This window comes from Coccomyxa subellipsoidea, assembly GCF_000258705.1.
Source record: "Coccomyxa subellipsoidea C-169, whole genome shotgun sequence".
Lineage (NCBI taxonomy): Eukaryota > Viridiplantae > Chlorophyta > Trebouxiophyceae > Coccomyxaceae > Coccomyxa > Coccomyxa subellipsoidea.
Window position 1 is genome coordinate 1050281 of NW_005178038.1, and position 20473 is coordinate 1070753.

A 20473-nucleotide genomic window follows, 5' to 3' on the forward strand; every position below is an offset into this window, starting at 1 on the left:
GCCTTTGTTCTGCATCTTTGTTTCGGCCTACTGGCTCTCAGGTTGTTTCCAAGAGGTTCTGCTCATCCAGGATTGGGGCTTTTTTATATGTAGCCTGATCAGTCTTCAATGCAATCGCGAGCAGGCACTTGCAGTTGCAGTTTTGTGCAGCCATGTCGGGCAAGGCCCCTGTCATTTCCGTCCCCTGCGACCCACAGACGCTCCCAAATGCGAACTGCACAAAAGTCACAGAGGAGGACAGCAAGCCGTCTCTTGGCAGCATTGTCGCCAGATCAGCTGCTGGACATGCTGGCGCCCATGATGGATCACTTATTTTTCGCTTACGAGCGTGTGGTGATGCCTTGCCACAACATGAACTGTGGTGACGTGGTGCACAGAAGGTGCGTCTTCGATTTCTCTCGTATAACGGATCTGCCTTGAAAGGCACTGTTCGGTATTTCTGTTTAGCACGATGTGCCTGCAGCCGGTAAGTATGCTTGACAGGGTGGAGCAGAAAGGACTGTGGGAACTCTGGCATGACTTTATTGCTCACATGTACAAGGCGTGCCACATCAACCCAAATCCTCAGAGAAAGCTTGCAATAAACATCGTGCATCTGTGGTGCAGTACCTTGGATCCAGTACTGCGCCTTGAACAGCGAGGTGTAACCCCACAAGGCGTCGCCCTGGTCTCAGCTGTCATCGCTTACCTCTTCGCCAAGCCAGGTATGAAGAGCAGGAGTTTTTTTGTTCGCTTTAGCACTCGAGCATCATGGATAGTGTCCAGAGGCATGCGGCAAGGTGCTTGACCCTGCTTTGTGGTGTCTGACAGGTGTGCTGGCTGGCGCTATTGATTACTACATTCTCGACAAATTCCAGCGCCTGACAAATACGAAAACCTACACCAAGGTAATTTGTTGCCATCTGTCAACTTGGCCAGACTCTGTCACACTCTCAGGCTACACTTTACAGAATGACGGCATGCAAAAAGTCATACTAAAGGGCATTCCTGTGCCTGCAGGAAAACATCCGTCTGGGAAAGAAGTTGGCGACGGGCGGCTTTGGGACTGTGTATCGAGCAGACCTCGTTGATGACGAGGAGCCTGGTGAACCACGGCCTGTGGTTGTTAAGAAGGTGGGCTCTTGCTAACACCTCTTGGCAGGCCTGCGCAGCAGCTGTTCCTGCATATCCTGTTGCATTGCATGCCTTACTAACATCCATGCAGCGCAAGTAAGAATTATTTGTTAATGCATCAGGCAAAGGAGTTTGGAGAGGCAGAGGTGTGGATGAACGAGCGGCTGATGAGGGCAGCACCCAGCTGCTTTGCTCGCTTCATCACCGCCTTCGAGGACGGCAACAGGCAAAATAGTGGCAAGCCTGTGAGTTGATATGCACCTCAACCCGCCAAATTCCTTCTGATGTGATTCTGCCACAACTCACCATTAGAAGGATTACCAAGCTTAGCTCAGCTGATGTTGGGAGACGGTCATCCGCTTTGAAAATGCCGACGTTGGCAACATCATGCCAATTTGGCAAGTTCAAGGCTGACCTTCCCTCAGCATTACTCTTGAGGTTGTAGTCAGCTTCCTGCCTTATGCTGCGGAGGTGGGAAACAGGAGCCGTGCAACCTGGGATTGGTTGTACTGGTGAGACTGCTGCTAGTGAGACACCTGGCAACAATTGCAAAGTAAATGTGGACGAGACGGCAGCTGACATGCTGTCAGTCCCCTCCGCAAGATTGGGGAAGTGTGAATCAATAACAGGATTCTTGACTCGAACAAACAAACAACAATAAGCAAATTCAGCACCGGTGTCTGCGCAGGAGCCGCTGTGGCTGGTGTGGCAGTACGAGGGGGACTTCACGCTGTACGACCTGATGCAGAAGAAGGACTGGCCCTACAACCTGGAGCCGGTGCTGTTCGGCCGCGAGCTCAATCTGCCCAGAAGCCCCCGCCGCCGCTGGATCACCCTCCGCGTCATCATGCAGCAGGTCCGCCTCCCACCTCATGATCTGCACCACACTCTCACTGCACTCTTCTTTAGATTCTTATGCACAAGCACATCTGCATGTGCCATTCAAGATGCACTCTCCTCGTGGCAAAGTTGACACTCGACCGGGACTGGCCTTCTGGTTATGGAAGGGCTGATCTTGAGGGGATGCCAATGGCACCAACTTCTCGTAGCAATGGCATGGGAGCCATGTAGGCACCCATACTCGTCATGCCATGGCTAACCCCATTTTTCTGCTGCAGGAGACTGTCCACACATGACAGTACTCACATGTACCGTAGTCACTTTTACTAAACTATTACATGACACTGTACACGCAGATAATGGAGGCACTGCAGGCGTGCCACGCGACGGGGATCGTGCACCGGGACGTGAAGCCGCAGAACGTCATTTTGAGTGATCCCGACCGCCGCGCCAAGCTGATCGATCTGGGCGCGGCCGCAGACCTGCGCATTGGCATCAATTATGTGCCCAACGAGTTCCTGCTAGATCCCCGCTACGCGCCCCCCGAGCAGTACATCATGTCGACCCAGGTGCGCGGCTCTCTGTGTTGCATTTCTAAGGGAGCAGAGAAAAGTGGAAAGTATTGGCTGGCCCAGTCGTATTAAAGGTGTAGTCAGGCAGAAAGGGAGGAAGAGTCGATGATGAAAACACCATACAGCTCTAGAAACCTGCTGAGGGGAGGAACACCCGATGCTGTTTTTGTGGATTTCCGCCTGAGACTCTCGTACCTCATCCTGGCATGTGCGCTGACTTGCAGTGTGGTACAGGACATTCTGGCCAAGGGCGAATCTCTTCGCCATGTGTCACATGAGTATTAGTTCTACTTCTGCATCTCATTTATTTGTTCATCTTATGTGATAGAGTCGTGAATGCATTTCGTGGCCGGTGAGCACTGAGTCACGGGGAGGCTGGATCATGATCGCACGCTCAGCGCGCCCACATAGATCTATAAGGTAGTGCAAAAACAGTGTAAAATTATGTGGTGGCCCTGCGCCTGCTGTCATGCCTGCAGCCGGCCTGGTATCTCTCAGGGCGCTGACAAAGCAACGATGACTACTCTGCACTGATTATGTCTGTCACGGTGTGCGCGCAGACGCCGCGCGCGCCGCCGATCCCGGTGGCGGCCACGCTGTCGCCGATCCTGTGGCAGCTGAACAACCCGGACCGCTTCGACATGTACAGCGCGGGCGTGATGCTGCTGCAGGCCTGCATGCCCGCCCTGCGCTCCGACTCCGCACTCATCGCCTTCCGCCGCAAGCTCGAGCAGTGCAACTACGACATGCCCGCCTGGCGCGCCCAGCAGGTGCCCCCTTTGTTTCCTTGCTGCCCATGTCCAGCTCTATGCTTTTCCTGTAGGTGTAGGAATAGGCTCAGAATACATGCTCCATTTGACGTGTATTCTTTTGTGGACGGCGCTGCTCTGCCCTGAGCAGAACCCCATTCCTTTCATGCACAGCCCCTTGTTGGCCTCTGAGCAGAGTGCAGCTGTATCGGGGCTTATTTGGAGCACCGCAGTACATTAGATTGTATCATACTGCACGATGTTGACTTGGCATTTGAACAATGTTCAATTTAGCTGTGCGTTGCCGCATCGACTGGTGCTGCACAGTGCAAACTCATACATAGTTGTAGTCAATTATACGACTGGTGCCGTATACAGATATAAATAGCATGTTTGGTGCTGCAGGAGAGGAGGAACAGCAGGGAGTACACGGAGGGCTTTGCGATGCTGGATCTGGACGACGGCGCGCCGTGGGACCTGGTGTGCTCGTTGATGCAAGCCGCGCCGCGCAAGCGCCTGAGCGCCTCCGCGGCCGCCGCACACCCAGCCCTTGGCGGCGGCATCACTGCCGCGCTCAACTCGCTCTCGCGCCGCGCAGGGGATGCGGCTGACCGGGTGCGCGCTCTCTGATTTCGCCATCGCCGTGTAAAGCACATCCTTGACAGTCACAGGGATGCCTTGATGTGGGAGGTGATCCTGGGTACACAAGAGCTGCCTCAAAACTGCTTTTTCTACAGTTTGAGAAATGTACTCCTAGCTTTCCTTGTGCCACAGTTGTTGTCCTGCATAAAGGCGTTTCTATGGGGCTATATCAAGTGATCCGTATTGTGCACCTGATGCACTCAGTGGAGCAGTGCCTGATTTGAAAGCCTCATACCCCGATTCTTGTAGATTGTACGAACTATTGCTTTTTGGAGCAGTCTTAGCTGGCAATACGTCAATCAATGAACCACGCACATTGCTGTGGTCAGCCACAGCGGCGACTTTGTATGAGGGCTATTCAGGGTCGGGGGAGATGTGCTGCAAAGATGCCGGCCCTTCCTCAGAGTTTCTGCTGCTGGGCCCTGCCATGCTGAGATTGTGTATCATTACTCTCATTAGCTTGCATGGTGAGAGGGGGTCATAGTGCTGAGGAGCCGCGCTGTGCAGGTGCTGGGCACAGACACATGGCTGGAGGGCGGCCTGAGCGGCTCGCAGAGGTCTGGGGGGTTGACAGAGGCGCAGATCACTGACGAGCTGGGCCCCGACTTTGACCGTCTGCCCATCCCCAGAAATGCCTCTGCCACCATCTCCTGGTGGCAGCTTCGCCAAGCCGCCTTCAACCGAGCTGTGCAGGTAATGCACCCCTTGAGAGATTGAGTGTCATCCCTGAGATTTGTGTTTGGGACCTTTGGAGCTCTTGAACATGCGCTGTATTTGTCTGCGGCAAGGTAGCATCCGCTTTTCGGTGGTCTCCACGGGGTTTGAAATATGTATGGGTTCTGAGCTTTTGTCAAGCTGCTGATGGTGAGGATGGGGAGTGGATCTTTGAGATATACCATGCATCCGGTGGCTCAACTCCTTTGCTGTGTGATGTGTGCAGGGTAAGCAGGCGCGTGTGCAGAGGGAGGCGGCAGGCAATTTGCGCAAGTTGACCAAGATGGCTTCTCAGACAATCCGCGAGAGCAAGCGAAAGCTTCCCAAGGTCCTGATGTGGGGCCGCACCAATTGAGCGCACAGAGCCGCAGAATTCTTCCCGTCTTCTTTGAATCATCAATCACTTATTGGTGGGCCATCAATATTGGAGTACATCAGTTGATATCTTAAGCCAATATATGGAGCAATGAGACGCTTGCTGAGCATGGCGAGACAGCGATTCAATGATTCTTTGTTGAGAGAAGCGTGTGTGAGAGTAGCAAGCTGCAATTGCAATTGAGCGTTTGCACGAGATATCATAGTTACAATCTGTCACTGCGGCAATCTGCAATTGTATTCTTTAAAGTTAAATTGGCGTTACGTAGTGCCTTTTCTTCTTGCTGTGTGTGCTATGGCTGATGAGGGTCAGTCACTTGGGACCTGGCGATTGAGGGATGTTGCTGCAGCAAGCTTTATGGGAGATATTGGCTGCATGAATAAATTACCAGTGACTTGGTTGCAAAAGCAATTCTTTGAGTATAGGTGTTCAAAGGGCCCTTATGTTGTGCAAGCTGCCTGAGCAGCCCTCCACCTGCAATTTCTTCCAAAACAAAGATTTACGGTGTGTTCTTGGTGCACCTCTGAAAGGTGCTGTTCATGTATGTATATGTTATGCACGGTGTAAGTGACATGCCTGTATGTGTATGTGCTGTTGCGGCAGGATCTGTGCTCACAGATCCAAATTTGCAGAATTTGAGTGAGGCTTGCAAATCCACATCCATGCATACTGGGTATTCAGCGTCCGAGACGTCTGTCGACATAAAGCGTTTACACAACGTTGTGTTCACCTGGTGAAGAAACTAACCTACTAGATATCTACAGTAAGCCTACATCGTGTACATATCTAAAGATATGATATAAGAAAAATCATAGCGCACAAGTGTGCCTTCACTACCCACAACTCCCCCACCTTCTCAGCCCAAGGATTGAAAACAAGAAAGAACCTTGTGCCCCTCACCTGCCGCGACTCTGCCTGAGCACTGAAAGAATAGCAGTATCACACAAAAACTTTACTTCATGAACGCACTTGTAATTCATTCTAGACCAGGCCGGGCGGGCCGCAAAATTGGCGAGCGCCGCTCTGGCCGAGCCCCCGATGTCATGGTGGTCTAACACCCGCATCGAAAAAATTGACACATGACCGCTCCTTCTCACGCAAAAATAGTGAAAAGTGGGGAGCCCAAGTTGGCTTCTCGCGACTGACTTGCGAACTTGCAACAACCACTGAACAGCTCAGACAGATGCATGCCATTTTATGTCAAGAATCCTCCTGCCACGCCGGAGCAGCAACTTACTTAGCTTCCCACACAACAAAAAAGTTAAAATCCGGGGAGCCTAAGTTGGCTTCTTGCGACTGACCCACACCCTTCCAACAAGCGCTGAACAGCTCAGTAAGGAGCCCTGCATTAGCAAGGGACATCATGCCACGCCAGAGCAGCAACTTACTTAGCTTCCCACAACAAAAAAAAGGAAAATCGGGGATTCTAAGTTGGCTTTTCGGGACAACGTCTCAGTGAAGCAGAATCTGAAACAAACAATAGCAGCACTGCATGTGATAACCAATATTGTCATCATTGCTCGTCCCTGCCATGCACACTGAATGCGGTCCCATGGCCCAAATTGCATTGCCTAAGCCCTTCCGCCTCATAAAACCAAACCTCTGGCCTGATGTTCTGCTATTTTTTGTCACTACTTCCGGTACATATCGCTCTGCTGAAGCTAATGATGGTCAGACTTCTCATGGGCCACTAGTGGCTGAAACAGAAGCAACAGTGCTCTCTCCCCTCGCTCTCTCTCTGCTGGAGAAATGACAAAAATTGCATCTTCCTGCACGGCAGGACATTAACCAGAGATTGGGGAACTGCCCTTCGCCTAATGGGGGCGCCTTAGGCGTCCCCCCGTGCATGGAAGTCGGGTCCGTAACGGACCACCGCTGGCGTTCAGAAATCTTTCCATTTATGAAGTACTTGGCTGGCTGGATGCGATGTTACGTGACTGCCTGACTGACTGACTTCGGAAAATGGTGCATCAGAAATGCTCAGCGTAGAAATTGAAGGTTGTGTCGCCGGCCTTTGTGAGTTTCGCGCACAGCTTCCTCAGAGCGCCTTTCACTGGCAGAGGGCCGCAGAGGAAGACTCCCACGCGAGCCCTGCCGACTTCAGCCTGTCACAAGCACCCAACATACTCATTCCTGGGTGCACACGCCAATACCCTGGCAATGTGCGGTTTGCTGCACTTCCTTTCTATCTTCAAGAAGCACTGGGATTACCTGCAAAGACACTTGGCAGGCGGACTCTTTGCCCTTCAATTCTGCAACTGAACCAAAACTAGCTTGAGGAAGCTTCTGTTCCAGAGCGAAAACCCTCGTCAAGGATTGGTCCCTTGTGACTGGGGTTGGACAGGTCTGCCAAAGTAGATAACACCCCCAAGATTTCAGTGAAGGTGCAGTCTCAGGCCAGCATGATGAGGCTTGAAGCTGACCTGGATTCCCTTGAATATGGCCTCAAAGTCCGGCCTGCCGCTCGTGAGTACCACATTGGAGTGTATCTGCGGGTCAGGTTCCCACGCCTTGGGCGACTTGACCTCCTGCATTACCACTCCATCTGTCAAGAGATCCGTCATACAGCTAGCTGTCTTTGGACAGACTCTGCGCTTTGCATACGCACAACTTTGAAATGCATGCTACCCCCGGATGTTCAGTTTCCTTGCAGGAAACCAGCCCCTTTGAACAGCACTCTCAAGCCAAAGCTAAACAGGATCTGTAGCAGCAATTAAATGGTCCTCCATCCTTCGCCGAGCCCAAAATTCTGCGCTTACACCAAGCATTAAAATGCCGAAACCAAACGAAGTCAGATGAAGACATCTTCAACAGCCCGGAATAGCTTGTCTACTTTGACAGAACAAATATGGTCACTGGCATGGCCGTCAAGCCCTAGCAGAGCTCGCGGAACCGGCCAAATTTGAAATTTATGACATTACAAGTCTGCCTCAGGGATGGTCATACCTCGGTGCTCGTTCCAGTGATGTGGATGTGTGATTTGAAGACGTCCCCAGTGAGGTCCAGCAGGCTCATGATTTCGAATTCGTATTTGAGCCAGCCGGCAGCCCGCGGGTCGCGCACCACCCAATGCATGTATGCCTTGCGCTGCTCAACCGTCTCCGTCTGCCCACCAGCCTGTGCCAGCCAATGCATTTGATATCAACATCTGGTATTTAGATGTAGATGGCTGGACAGTGAGTTAGGGTGGTCCTGTTGGCAGTCTGCCCGCGTGCCAGGTCATCGCTGACCTGGACTTGTCAGATCAGGCAACTTGCATCGCATGGCAGTAATCCTGCCTAAGCAGCGCAGCCAGAGCTTACTGGGATTGTTGCGAATGCTATAGATGCTGCTATTGAGGCTTTTCATGCACAGGAAGCCTACATCACACAGCACAGACCACAAAAAGGGCTGCGTTGCATTTGCGGCACAGACCTGTGCAGCCTGTGGAGTTCACTGCTCCTATAGAGACTCTCGAAGGAATTCATCAAGAGTGATTTTTCATTACGCGTTTTTTCCTGCCAAGAGGCAAGGTGCGTCTGCAGACAAGGTGCAATCCAAGGCTGCCAAAACCTTCCCATTGTACAACAACTTGGACTCGCCTGATACAAGCCAAACCCGATGAATCGTGGGCACGGTGCTCATTATCTGCCAGGCGAGGCTTGAAAATGAATTGCTGGTGAAGGACTGCACCTCGAGGCCGCCTGGCGGGTCGTCGGGCAGGGCTGCCAGTCGGTGGAGGGTGTCGCGCATTATGGAGAGCATGGGCGCTATGCCCGTGCCCATACCGATCAGCACCACCTTCCTGAACTTGGCGTGCTCCTGCGTGGGGGCCCCAAAGGGACCGTCGATGATCAGCCGGGGCGCCTGCAAAAAGATGAGACGTGACATCAGCAAAGATTCCAGCTGGCACACTGCATGGTGATGACTGCTGCCCAATTTGGCAGCCCAGGGCTAGATTGTAGGCGTCACACAGACCTCATGCTAATTCTTATGCATCCTGGGCTTTTACTGGAAATTGTACTCTGCCACTCTAGTGCTGGACCACCGGTGCAAATGTAGAGCAAGGACGAGGAATTGAACATGTGCCTTTGGAAACTCTCCCACCCTTGCCAAAAGCCTGTGTGCAGACCAATGCTGAGAGAGCTATACGCAAGGAAAAGTCATAAGGAGCAGCCTGCCACTCATCTGGCTGTTGACAGGCAAGGCATCAGAACGCTGCAGCTCACTTGTGCGGGAGCGCTGAGTGTTGAAGCGCGCTGCAGCATGGACTCGAGGCGGCGCAGCTTGTTGCTGCTCATGCGCTGCAGGATGCTGCGAGCCATGTCAGGGGCAGGAACGCCCTCCCACGCCCGGCTGCTCTCCCGCCGCCGCATGCTCTGCATCCGCTGCAGCTGCGACTCCGCCTCTGTCGATCGCACGTAGGAGATGTAGGACTTTGACGGCACCGGCGCGATCTGGTGGGTGCTGCTGCACAGGTCCTTGACCTCCTGACGCAGAGATAACATGCTTAAGAGCATGACCCATGGCATGTCTGAAGCACTTGCAAGCAGAAATGCCAGGACCGGTAATTGCTCATGAGGATGCATCAAGGACTGACAGGGGTTTGCCCTGTCAGTCCTCGAATTAGCTCGATTGTCTACTGGTAGTTTCTCAGACCATCGCATACATGCACTGGGAGAGCAGAGACAACGGGTAAAGCTAGTGCTCAGAGAGCCAACACAAGCACTCAGAGAAGTTCTGGATACAACAATAACTGATCTCAAGAAGGTTGATATGAGAGTGTACCGTGTCTGGCGACTCGCGGATGGTGATCACATACTCGGAGGAGACCCGCTCGTTAGACAGAGATTTCTCGCTGGACAGAGACACCCTGGCGCGCGGCCGGCGGCTGCCCATGTTCTGACTGATGAAATCCGTCATCTCAGAATCCAGCTGCTTTGGCGCATCGGAAGGCTTGACAGTGGGAACTCCAGGGTGCACATTTCCTGTCTGATCCTCAGGCAGCTTGTTTGGGGAAGGACTGGTGACCTGAGGTGCATTGGAAGGGCACTTTGGCTGCTCCAGCCTGCACATGAGCACAGTTTTGTCACTTGATATGCTAGGGTGAGAGGTGAAGCAAGGCAACCGTGATTATGAGGAACAAAGCATAACAAACGCTTCAGAACAAGCTCAGCCATTGGAAGTTGCCGTCCTACTATGAATCCCAGTCAAAGGGGCCTGAACTTTAGATCTAAGCAATGAGGAGTTTTGAGTGCATGCGCGAACGGAGGAAGAAACTCACGTCTTCTGCGCACGGTGAAATTCCATTGCGCTGTCTTGCTGACTGATGCCTGGAGATTCTCCTCCGTCACTGCTCCCCGCTTCTGGTATAGCCTCAGGCTGCAATTTGCTCTCATCTACCACCTGCAGAGCATCCACACATACTTAGAGGAAGGAAGCCACAGCAAGCCAAAGCTTGACCACACTGTCAATGCTGGCGAGCACTACAGCTGTGGTTGAAATGCCCAACATTCACCAGCAGTATCATACAATCAGGACCATAAATTCCTTGCAGCAGAAAGTACACCTCGTGGATTTCTGGCTCACTCTCAGATCCATGCAACCTGCAGCTTTTCACAGCACCAGGAAAAACTGAATGTCGTCAGCAAGTGAGATCATGGCCTGCCTGCATGGAGGTGGCCATGGAAAGCCTGGGTCCCAGAGACAGGCGCCCCTCCGTGGCAGATTGCTTCCGAAGCTTCAGCGACTGGGCCAGAGACTGCATGAGAGCCCCCTTGTCCGTGTGGGTCACCTGGATGCTCGCGCAGAAGCGCGCATGCAACGCCCCAGTCCAATCCCCAGCATTGCCGATGTGCAGCTGCGCACAGGAAAATATCTCACTTTAAATGCTGCTCCAACAGAAACAGAGCCTTTAATTTGGCGGGTGAACGGGTTCGATAAGACAGGGCACATTCTTGTGCGCACCAGGGCAAGAAGGACACTCTTCATCGGACTTCACACTAAGGCTCGGCTGTGACTAGCATTTACTTATTCAAGAATTTACCTGCAGAAGCACACCTACTGCAACTAAACTTTAAATGTAAATTCAAAAGATTCAAATGTGGACCCAATCTGTCACAGGACGCACCTGGAGGAAGTTGTCGTCGGGCGCTGATGTCAGCGTGAAGGGATGCCACTCGTACTTGCTGATGTCACCGCACTGGATCAGGACGTACTGCCCAGGTCTGCACCCCAGACAAATACTCAGAACTAAACATCCTGGAACACCTTACTCGAACTTTTCTGCCATCCAGCCGGCCACCAAAAATAACATGCAACCCTCAGCCCAATCAATGAATCACAATGTCACATGCGTTGAAGTCCAGACAATCGTTTGCAAACAAAACGCTGGTCTAGCAACCAGTCATGTAATCCCTCAGGAAGCCCTCAGCTCAGCCATATTATAGTTACAAGTCAGGACATGGTGTCAGGAAGTGTTGGGGTCCAAGATTGGCAGCTGTCATAACATTTTCAGAATAAAGCAGGGAGCGCACATGTAGGAGAAGCCAGGTGGCTTTGACAGCTCAAGAGTGAGCACGCCAGGGTCTAGGATGGAGGCACCCATGACTTGGGTGTCCCAGGATCGGCCTCGGAACAGCCCGTAGATTCTCTCTCCAATGTACAGTGCGAACGGCCAGGCAATCCACATCTGCACCCAAGACACCTCGTCAGCTTGTTGGGGGCAAAGAAACAAAAGAATTATTTCCCTGTCTCTCTGCTACATCACTGACAGGTCTGCCACTTTGCACTGCAGCATATGGACGCACAAGACAGACTACTAAGTGAACATCAGGCAATGGCAGGCAGCCTACATGGACGATTTTCGCACACACTGAGGCATGCCAGGTCTATTGGAATATGAAGACCTGAAAAATCGTAAACTGTTTTGGGCAAGGAGAATCTGCTGAATTTCATCCAGCAGATCCAAGCTGCGAGGGTGTGCCGCAATGCAGCAGTGCACATCTAAAATAAGCAGCAGCCTAGCGGATAAGCTGCACAATGCCCAAAAAATGGCATGTAACGAGGTCTCAGCTGGCTGATTAATTTGAGCTTGAAAACGAGCGCACCCAAGAGTAGGGAATGGGCAGGAATTGGCGCTTGCCGCGCACGTGGCTGTACTTGGGCACCGGGTGGAGCATGAAGAGCAGCACAAACACCAGGAAGAAGATCTGGTGGCTCACGTAGAACGCTGTGAAATTGTTCAGCACCTGCGCACAGGCAAAAGAACTCCAGAATGCCTTTCTCGATCTCTTCTCATCTTTCTCAACATCCTCAACACCTCCTCCCAGGCCGACCCCTCGCGGCAAGATTGAATGCTGCTCGCAAGCTTGCCAGCAGCCTCTCACTCTGCACTGCCATGCAATAGCATGGTCCATTTAAGAAAATTCAAACCTCTCACTGCACAGACCCCAAGATTGGGAAATAAAATTGCCAGCCTCTGCAGATATGACCAGGAGCAGATGACCATCATCCAGTCCCTGACATTGTAGCAAGAGCATGACACGATTTGCCGCTAGTGTGAGCACGCTTACTTGGGATCTAAGATTATCAGCCCTTAAAATACTGCATGCTGGAGAGTATGCGCAGGCAGCAAGCAACAGGCAGAGAGCAAGAGGCACACCCGGCCAAGCGAGGTGTTTTGCAGCCAGCTGGCCTGTTTTGGCCACTGCAGCGCAAAGGGAAGGGCCAGGAACATTGCCAGAAGCATGCAGCATCCTGTCGCGGTTATGGCAGGATTCCACACCAAGGCGGCAGCTGCACCAGGAGCCTTGAGGTACAGCTCCGAGAAGTAGACCTCCCTTTTGGCGCTGGCGAATAAACACATAATCTCTAAGCCCTTTGCATGCGCCGATGAGGGTTAGCATGGCTGATCATTAATGCCACAATGCCCTTGTGCTTCAATGCCTGCAGCAGGAATTCCTCATGCAGAAGCAATGTGGTGCAAAGGGTGGCGCTTAATGCGCGCTCATCCACATGCACAGACATGCACAAACTTCTCTACATGACTAAATTACACAGCGTGCTGCATCAGTCTTTAGTCCGCCCCATCTAGAGGAGCACCTGAGAAAGGTGGAACAGTCATGTTATGGCCTGCCGAATGTTAACAGAGCTGCAAAAGGAGATCGAAACGACAGCCAGTGCACAGAATAGATGAAGATTAGAGACTAGGATTTGCTCAAGCAAGTGACTATGTGCGGACCACTTTAGTTGGAAGGGTCAGCGTTTAGGCACTCCCGGGGTGAGAAGAGAGACACACTATATGAAGTTGGCGATGTGGGTGATAGAGTGTAGGACAGCCAGAAAAGCCCCGATGCCTCCCATCCATCGATGAAAGCTCACTGCATCATCAAAGGGAATGATGTAGTCCAGGGGCGTGCTCCTGCACATTGGAGGACTCTGGGTGAACAGGCTGCAAGTACTTGGCAAGCCTCGAAATGCCATATCCGACATCACTTCGTAGGTGCTTGGGCCTGAACACAATCAGCTTGAGCATGACACTCAAAGTAGCATTCCCATGCATAGCTTCACTCGAGCCTCTGCTGGACCTCATCGCTTGGGGATATTCTCACCGACACTTCGGGATATCTCAGCGACATTCCGAAGACATCGAGACAGTTGCCATTATCATGATCGTGAGTATCCGGCTTACCGCAAAATTGTCATTGTGCGCCGGCAGGCTGCAAAGAGACACAGTGAAAAGATGGGGAGCATCAGCATCGCCGTACAGCGGCTGACGATAAGGCTCCACCCCACAATATCGAAGACGGGCGCCCCAACGTAGTCCGTTATCACCCAGTAAATAATCCCACCTGCATATGCCACAGCTGTCAGCCTTGCTCTTGTTAATTAGCCCGTCTTTGGGAAGGAACTTCCTGCGAAAGAGCCCCAATCCTGTCTTTTGAATCGGCACCGTCAGTCCGCGTGTCAGCAGTCAGCATGTCAGTCTTCCCTCAGAAACAACTCAAAGGTGTGTCCTTAATCTTCGCGCAGAAGGTTGTGCAGCATTTAAATACATTGACTGCAAGCCAGCTGTCTACAATTCTGTGTCGAGCACCACATGAGCGCGACAACGGCTTCGGCAAAAACAGGCCAGGCATACGGTCCCTGTTGATGGGCACCGCCACTGAGTGCTCAAATGCTTTCGAAAATATCTCTAGAGAAGTATATCTACAAGAGAATACTGCAGTGGCTTACCAGCTCCTCCCAGTAGCACAGCGACGCATCCCACGCGCCGAAAGTCGACTGTCGAGAAGAATCTGAGACACCGAATCATGAGTCGATGCCTGTCGAATGTCTTGAACAGATGCGCAAACGCTTTATGCGCTGTCCGTATTTCCCTCGGCCGGGTCGCTGCGTAGGACGAGGCTGCGAACTCTTCTACACGCAGCTCGTCGTGCGTCGCACAGCCGTTCCAAAATGACGAGGCATCATGGCTCCAAGCCTGTCCCCAGTGTAGGACAATAACGGCTGGATTTGTTCAGCACTTTGCCTCTCGAGGTGGGGCTGCTGCGTAGGACTGCGTGCGGCCGGGCTGCGTGTGCCTTCAGACGCAGCACGCCGAGCGCCAGACAAAAGTTCCAGTCAAGCTGCGCATTGGAGGCAGTCTGGGTACCCACTGATGTGTAGGTATATATATACTGAGTTCCGACATCTATTTCATCCCACGCCGATCACACAATCTTCCAAAGTGGGCCTTATAGTTACGTGACGACTAGAACGGCCGTACTACAGTGCAAACCTGGCCGAGCTCCCAGAACACAGCCTCGCAAGGACCTCTATGTCAGAGTAAAATCGCCGACTGGTTCGGCGTCGTCCAGGACCTTCAGGACGACGCCGAACCGCGCCGAACGTTCTCTGGCTATGCCGAGAGCGGATCAGCGATGAGGTCATCAGGGGCATTTGACATCAGGCCTGTCACTGATTGGATCACACCGTCACGTGGATTGTAACCGTAAGCGATGCAAATGTCCGTCATTTGCTTTTCCCTACTCACCAAGGAGGCGCACTGTTCCCTCAGAAGATACCCTACCTGTGCATGGACGAATATGATCAGGACTGAGAAAAGGGAAGAACCCCACAGTAATAATAGCAGTGCAGCCTAAAAATTTTGGTGCAACATCTGTGCCTCAGATCCGAAGAGTCACTGATGAGACCGGACTGATCTGATGATCAGATTCTGATCATGACTCAGCGTTCCATTTCAGGCTCACGCTGGGCCTGCATGACGGCGCACATTAAAAGCTCTCACAAGGTAAATAATGTACTGTACATGTGCTCGCTGATGCATGGCTGCGCAAACGCCTGCTCTGTGAGCGGCTCTACGGCAGGATTTGTCACCCCCCCCTTGGGTTGGCCCAATCCGATTGGGCTTATACATCTGGGACAGGGTTCTCGTCCGCCCAAAACTTTTGCCACATTGACTGCCGAACTACTTATGCAGCCCAGGGACTGCCCAGAGCCATCGAGAAGTGGTCTCTGGGCAGCCCCGGATGTCGGTTGAGGCCCTCACAAGCTACCCTCCACAGCCGCCGCCGGCCCTTATTGCCACCATGAGCTACCATATCTCTACAAGTTGTTGTCCCGCCCCGCAGCTCCCTAGGGACGCCGCCAACACAGGGGCTCGCTCCTTGAGCCTGTCCTCTTGCGACGCCGTATTATGTGGGGCTTAACATTATGTGAGATGTCCCTCGTTACAACAGCGGCAGGCAAGAGTTTGATGGCATGCGATATTGCAGTGGAAGCAGGCGCGCATGCAGATAGAGGCAGCAGGCAATGTTTGCAACAGATGTAAGACAAAGCATGCAAGTGCGCTAGCTGCACGTCGGTGGGAGCTCCCCTACGCTGTTTCATGATCACAATTTACTGCTGCTGTGTTTTCTCGTGAGTGCAGCTGGCAAATCCCTTGGACCGGCTTCATACGGCTGATGAGGTTAGAGTGAGTTATGAAATGGGAAGCCAGCAAACATTTTAACAGCAAGTTGAAGGGAGCAGTGGCTGCAGGGACGATTAAACTTGAATATACGAAAGATCCTCCTTGGCAGGCCTTCATCACTTCTGGATGACTCGTCTCCACATGCCTTTTATTCCCTGGCACTCTGGCGAGGGTACAGTCTTGTACATTCTATGGTACACTGATCTGCCATGCGGCGTCTCACTTCTGCTGACAGCCTTCCTGGGCTATCAGGTGACGTAGTCTATGTCATCTGTCAGCCCATTCTCCTTGAAAAAAGAGTCCAGGGAGTCCTCCATGCCCTCAAATCGCTTCTTGCACCAGGTCTGCAGAGCCCACGAGTTGTCTGCGCAAGCACCCACATTGCGTGGCTCAGGTGCACAAATTTGCATTCATTGCAGCTCAAGGCAACTATCATAGTTCTGCAATCCACTGGACCCATGGTGCCAGTTAAACATTTGCTCTGCTAGATATCTAGCACCTGACAGGATTGCTCAGCAGGCATGGCAAACAAACGGGAAGAGCAAGAGGAAGCCACGCACCCAGCCATCGGTTTGCTGCGCTCTTTGCAACGTCCACAGCATTTTCTGCAGCAGAACAACAGCACCGTCGTTCAGCAGATACTTGGACGCAGTCGAGTTGGTTGCCGCTGAAATTGGCAGATGCATCTCAGGTGCAGGACACGTGGGAAAGCACGCTCACTCATTGCTTCCAGTTTTTGGGGATCGCTGTCTGCATACTGCGCCAACTCCTGCTTGGCCAGTCTCAGCTCAATCTCAAGCTGCTGCATCTCTGCTAGTTTTGCCGCCCGATCATCCTGCGACGGAAACGCCCTTCACTTCCCTCTCCTCGAGAAAGCAAGGCATGCAAAAATACCTGCTTCTAGGACGGGTTCAAATTTGTCCATGAAGAATATGGCTCACCGAGTCCTCTTTGCCTTTCCTGCTCTCCTGTATCTTTTCTCCTATCAAGGCAATCTCGTTCTCTTGGTCTGCCAGCTGCCGCGTCTTCTGCTGGACGTCATTCTTGAGCTGCAATTCCCAGAACACCCCCACTCAGTCATTTCTGTGAGACAATTTTGGCAGATTCAAGTGGCAGCGAAGTATATTCTTTGGCAGCTTACCTTCACAGCAGCTTCACTGGGAAAGGACCAGAAGAAGTTGGACGCGCCAATGCGGTCCTGGTGCACTGCATCCCCCAGGTGATGGTTCAATTTTGGGCCCTGAGGACATTTTGTGCGATCGTGGAGCATGTGCACCTGTCTATGCAAAACAGGACAATTTCAGCACACCTAAGTCGTCGTCCACAAGCGCTTGCAGTACCTCCTTGACTGACTGAGATATGACTCCCCTCTTTGGTGCCGATTTCTCCAGATCCTGTGGGGTGCCACATAATCAGCATTGGTACGTCTGTTCTTGAACATCTTTACTTGAAATTGTTCGATGTAAGCAGGCGTGTTGTTATCAAAGCAAGTGCCCAGGCTCACCTTTAGGACAAAGACATCCTTGGACTCGTGAAAAATTTCGAGGACCTTCTGCTTCTTCTCCTCTATGGACAATCCACGTTTCTTGCTCTGTGCAGAAGCACATCGATGACATCAGTTCTTTCAGAAGAGACGTACAGAATGAATTGACTGGATGGAAAAAATAAAGACAGGTACTTACCATCCTGTTGCCTTGTCGCCGATCCTCGGGTCCAAAAGCGATTGATTATTCGTGTCACTTGCTTGAATATTCTATCTGTGCTGGGATTCATGTCCCGTTGCTGTGAAGATGCATGCTGCGAGCTGCTGCGTGATGGTTTCGAAGTTTATTACCTCACAAACCCTAATGTAGGCATCGCCGCCTGTCCGATGTACCCAATCTCGCATTCGCAGTCCTTATCCAGATCTTCAGTACGGTGTAACATCTTTCCTTTCTAAGAAGCAATTCACTTAATTCAAAAGTGGATGGGATTGTAGATTTCTTTCGGAAATAAAATTTGCAAAAATGCAGGCGTCGATGCTGTCCGAGCGCAGCTCATCTTGCTTGTTGAAAAGGTAAGATGTTGTGAATAACGACAATGCTGTCTATAACTGGCGAATGTATGTTTTTCAAGTGATCATACATTCTTTTGCTTTTAGCCGAATTGATTCGAAGAGGCCAGCACTAAATCTTCTTGTGCTGTCCAGACCATCCAACGCAGTTTTATATGACTCACGGCCCCGCAGCGCAGCATGCCGAAGGGGGAGCGTCAAAGTGTTTGCAGTAGCGGCAGTTGGGACAAAGACCGTCAAAATCGGGACGAGGGGGAGCCCCTTGGCATTGGCCCAGGCATACATGACTAGAGATCTGCTGAAGGCACGAGGGCTCCCTTTGCGATTAAATTATTCCTTATTCAAAGACAGTTGTAAAAAGGGATCTGTTCATGTTCTCTACCAGGAATTGCATCTCGTTCTTGACATTTCGAAATATTCGTTTGTACTTCTGCTGCAGGCAGCCTTCCCAGACCTCCAGGAAGAGGGCGCCCTAGAGATCTGCATCATCAAGACGACTGGTGACAAGATCCTGAACCAGCCGCTGGCAGACATCGGCGGGAAGGGACTCTTCACCAAGGAGATCGATGATGCCCTCCTTGAGGGCCGCATCGACATTGCAGTGCACTCCATGAAGGTGTGTTCCTTTAAATTACGATGTGCACCTCTATTGGGACTAGCTGTTGGGTTCTAACCATTGCTGTAGATTAGTCAGCAGTAATATCCCACACAAGGGTGTGTTGTGCCTTCTGATCAGGCCTGTGGTGCCTTCTATGGTCAAGCAAAACGGGGGCACGGTGTCATCCGTCTGAAAAGGACATTCTGTGACTCTCTGCAGGATGTGCCTACCTACCTGCCCCCTGGCACAATCCTGCCTTGCAATCTACCGCGTGAGGACGTGAGGGATGCATTCATCTCACCCATTGCAAGCAGCCTGGGTGAGCTGCCGGCGGGCTCTCTCGTCGGCAGCGCCAGCCTCCGGCGGCAAGCCCAAATCCTCCACAAATACCCCCACCTCAAGGTGCCCTCTCTTCCTTCCTTCGGCCCCTTTACAAAGTTCTCCACCTGTCGTCCCACATGACAGCAAGGTCACCTGGATCTGGCGAGCATTATGCGGTGATCTGCAGTGCTGCAGCACTCCCAAGGGGTGCAAGCAGCTTGCAACCGATCCTTACTTGTGGGCTCTCGTTTGCAGGAATCTCTCATGAAACTAGATATGCCACAGGGAAGCAGATGTTTACTGTTGGGTGGCATCTGTGATGTTGTGTGGTGGGGTAGCATCCTGGTCGGTGCTTGACATTGATGTGAGCATTGCTGCTTTTGTCTGCTGCAGGTGGAGAACTTCCGCGGCAACGTGCAGACGCGGATGCGCAAACTGAACGAGGGCGTGTGTGCGGCCACTCTGCTGGCGCTGGCAGGCCTCAAGCGGCTGGATCTGGCTGACAAGGCCACCGCCATCCTGTCCACTGAGGACATGCTCCCAGCCGTCGCACAGGTGTGCACTCATCCCTAACGCTGCTCAGGCATCATGTTGCTGGTGTTTCCCAGAATGCGGACACCTGCTGCAACCTGACAATCCTGCCAAAGAGGTCGTTTACTTTTGTCCACTTTGCCTGATCTCACATCCAGAATTAGGGGGAGGAGGCCATCCCTTGTCATAACAATGCCAGATGCCATTTACCAAGTAAGCGAATATTTGGGGATTGCTGGATTTTGAGCCGAAGAGGCGGCTGCATTGCTGTCTCTTCTTGCCAGCACAGCAGGCGTTGCCGCTTTCTGCAGGAAGCTCAAGGACCTTGTGTGGAGTGTGCAGGGCGCGATTGGCATCGCATGCAGGGAAGGCGACAGCGCAGCAGGGGATCTTCTTGCGTCACTGAACCACGAGGACACGCGGTTAGCGGTGCTGTGCGAGCGCGCATTCCTGACGGCCCTCGACGGCTCCTGCCGCACGCCCATTGCCGGCCTTGCGCAGAGGAATGCCTCTGGCGGCCTCAGCTTCCGCGGCCTCATTGCCTCCCCAGACGGCGCCAAGATCTTCGAGACCTCCAGGTGTGTGAAACCCTTCCATTCACTTGTCTTCTTGAGTTATAAGGCGCTTGGGTAAGTCAATCTCACTCTGACCGATGATGCCATTGGTCTCTGGCCATCAGTGCAACTTTCTCAATCAGTGGATGATGAGTATGCGTTCCAACGGCTGTCTACTCGTCTATGTGAGATATTTCGTGGATGATCTGGTGAAAGGTTGTCAAGGAATGGGATGTGACGCAAGGAACAGATTTTGTAATCGCGCTGAGCTGGGCTTGAACATGCTGCAGGGAAGGAAACTACACAGAGGAGGAGATGGTGCGGTTGGGCAGGGAAGCCGGTGAGGAGCTCAAGGCGCAGGCTGGCCCCGAGTTCCTCAGCTGGTCACACTAAGAGCTGGCTGCGGCTACGTTTGTTTTAGGACCGACCATCTTCTTGCAGAGCACTGTCTTCTCT

The 20473-nt window shown here is 52.3% G+C and overlaps 4 protein-coding genes across 4 annotated transcripts; 2 read left to right on the top strand and 2 right to left on the bottom strand.

Annotated features, from left to right (window-relative positions):
* Positions 1-300: 300 nt before the first annotated feature.
* COCSUDRAFT_14240 (kinase-like protein) lies at positions 301-3904 on the top strand (the record flags this gene model as incomplete). The annotated part of the gene is made up of 9 exons (XM_005649063.1): positions 301-380; positions 607-704; positions 811-887; positions 1000-1113; positions 1236-1358; positions 1805-1969; positions 2310-2522; positions 3086-3295; positions 3680-3904. 9 exons carry the CDS (start codon positions 301-303, stop codon positions 3902-3904), a joined length of 1305 nt encoding a protein of 434 aa, XP_005649120.1.
* A 3072-nt stretch (positions 3905-6976) lies between these two features.
* On the bottom strand, positions 6977-13745 carry COCSUDRAFT_40936 (hypothetical protein; the record flags this gene model as incomplete). Its single annotated transcript, XM_005649064.1, has 13 exons — positions 6977-7111; positions 7430-7534; positions 7953-8123; positions 8679-8852; positions 9215-9475; positions 9774-10053; positions 10270-10391; positions 10780-10845; positions 11116-11212; positions 11522-11676; positions 12095-12235; positions 13368-13407; positions 13678-13745. 13 exons carry the CDS (start codon positions 13743-13745, stop codon positions 6977-6979), a joined length of 1815 nt encoding a protein of 604 aa, XP_005649121.1.
* A 2463-nt stretch (positions 13746-16208) lies between these two features.
* On the bottom strand, positions 16209-17848 carry COCSUDRAFT_62007 (putative MND1 domain-containing protein; the record flags this gene model as incomplete). Its single annotated transcript, XM_005649065.1, has 8 exons — positions 16209-16324; positions 16521-16565; positions 16681-16795; positions 16902-17009; positions 17102-17166; positions 17270-17354; positions 17465-17551; positions 17837-17848. 8 exons carry the CDS (start codon positions 17846-17848, stop codon positions 16209-16211), a joined length of 633 nt encoding a protein of 210 aa, XP_005649122.1.
* A 52-nt stretch (positions 17849-17900) lies between these two features.
* On the top strand, positions 17901-20410 carry COCSUDRAFT_53003 (porphobilinogen deaminase; the record flags this gene model as incomplete). The annotated part of the gene is made up of 7 exons (XM_005649066.1): positions 17901-18016; positions 18149-18317; positions 18453-18629; positions 18831-19013; positions 19326-19487; positions 19806-20041; positions 20308-20410. The coding sequence occupies exons 1-7, from the start codon at positions 17967-17969 to the stop codon at positions 20408-20410; spliced, it is 1080 nt and encodes a 359-aa protein (XP_005649123.1). The 5' UTR covers positions 17901-17966.
* Positions 20411-20473: the final 63 nt, after the last annotated feature.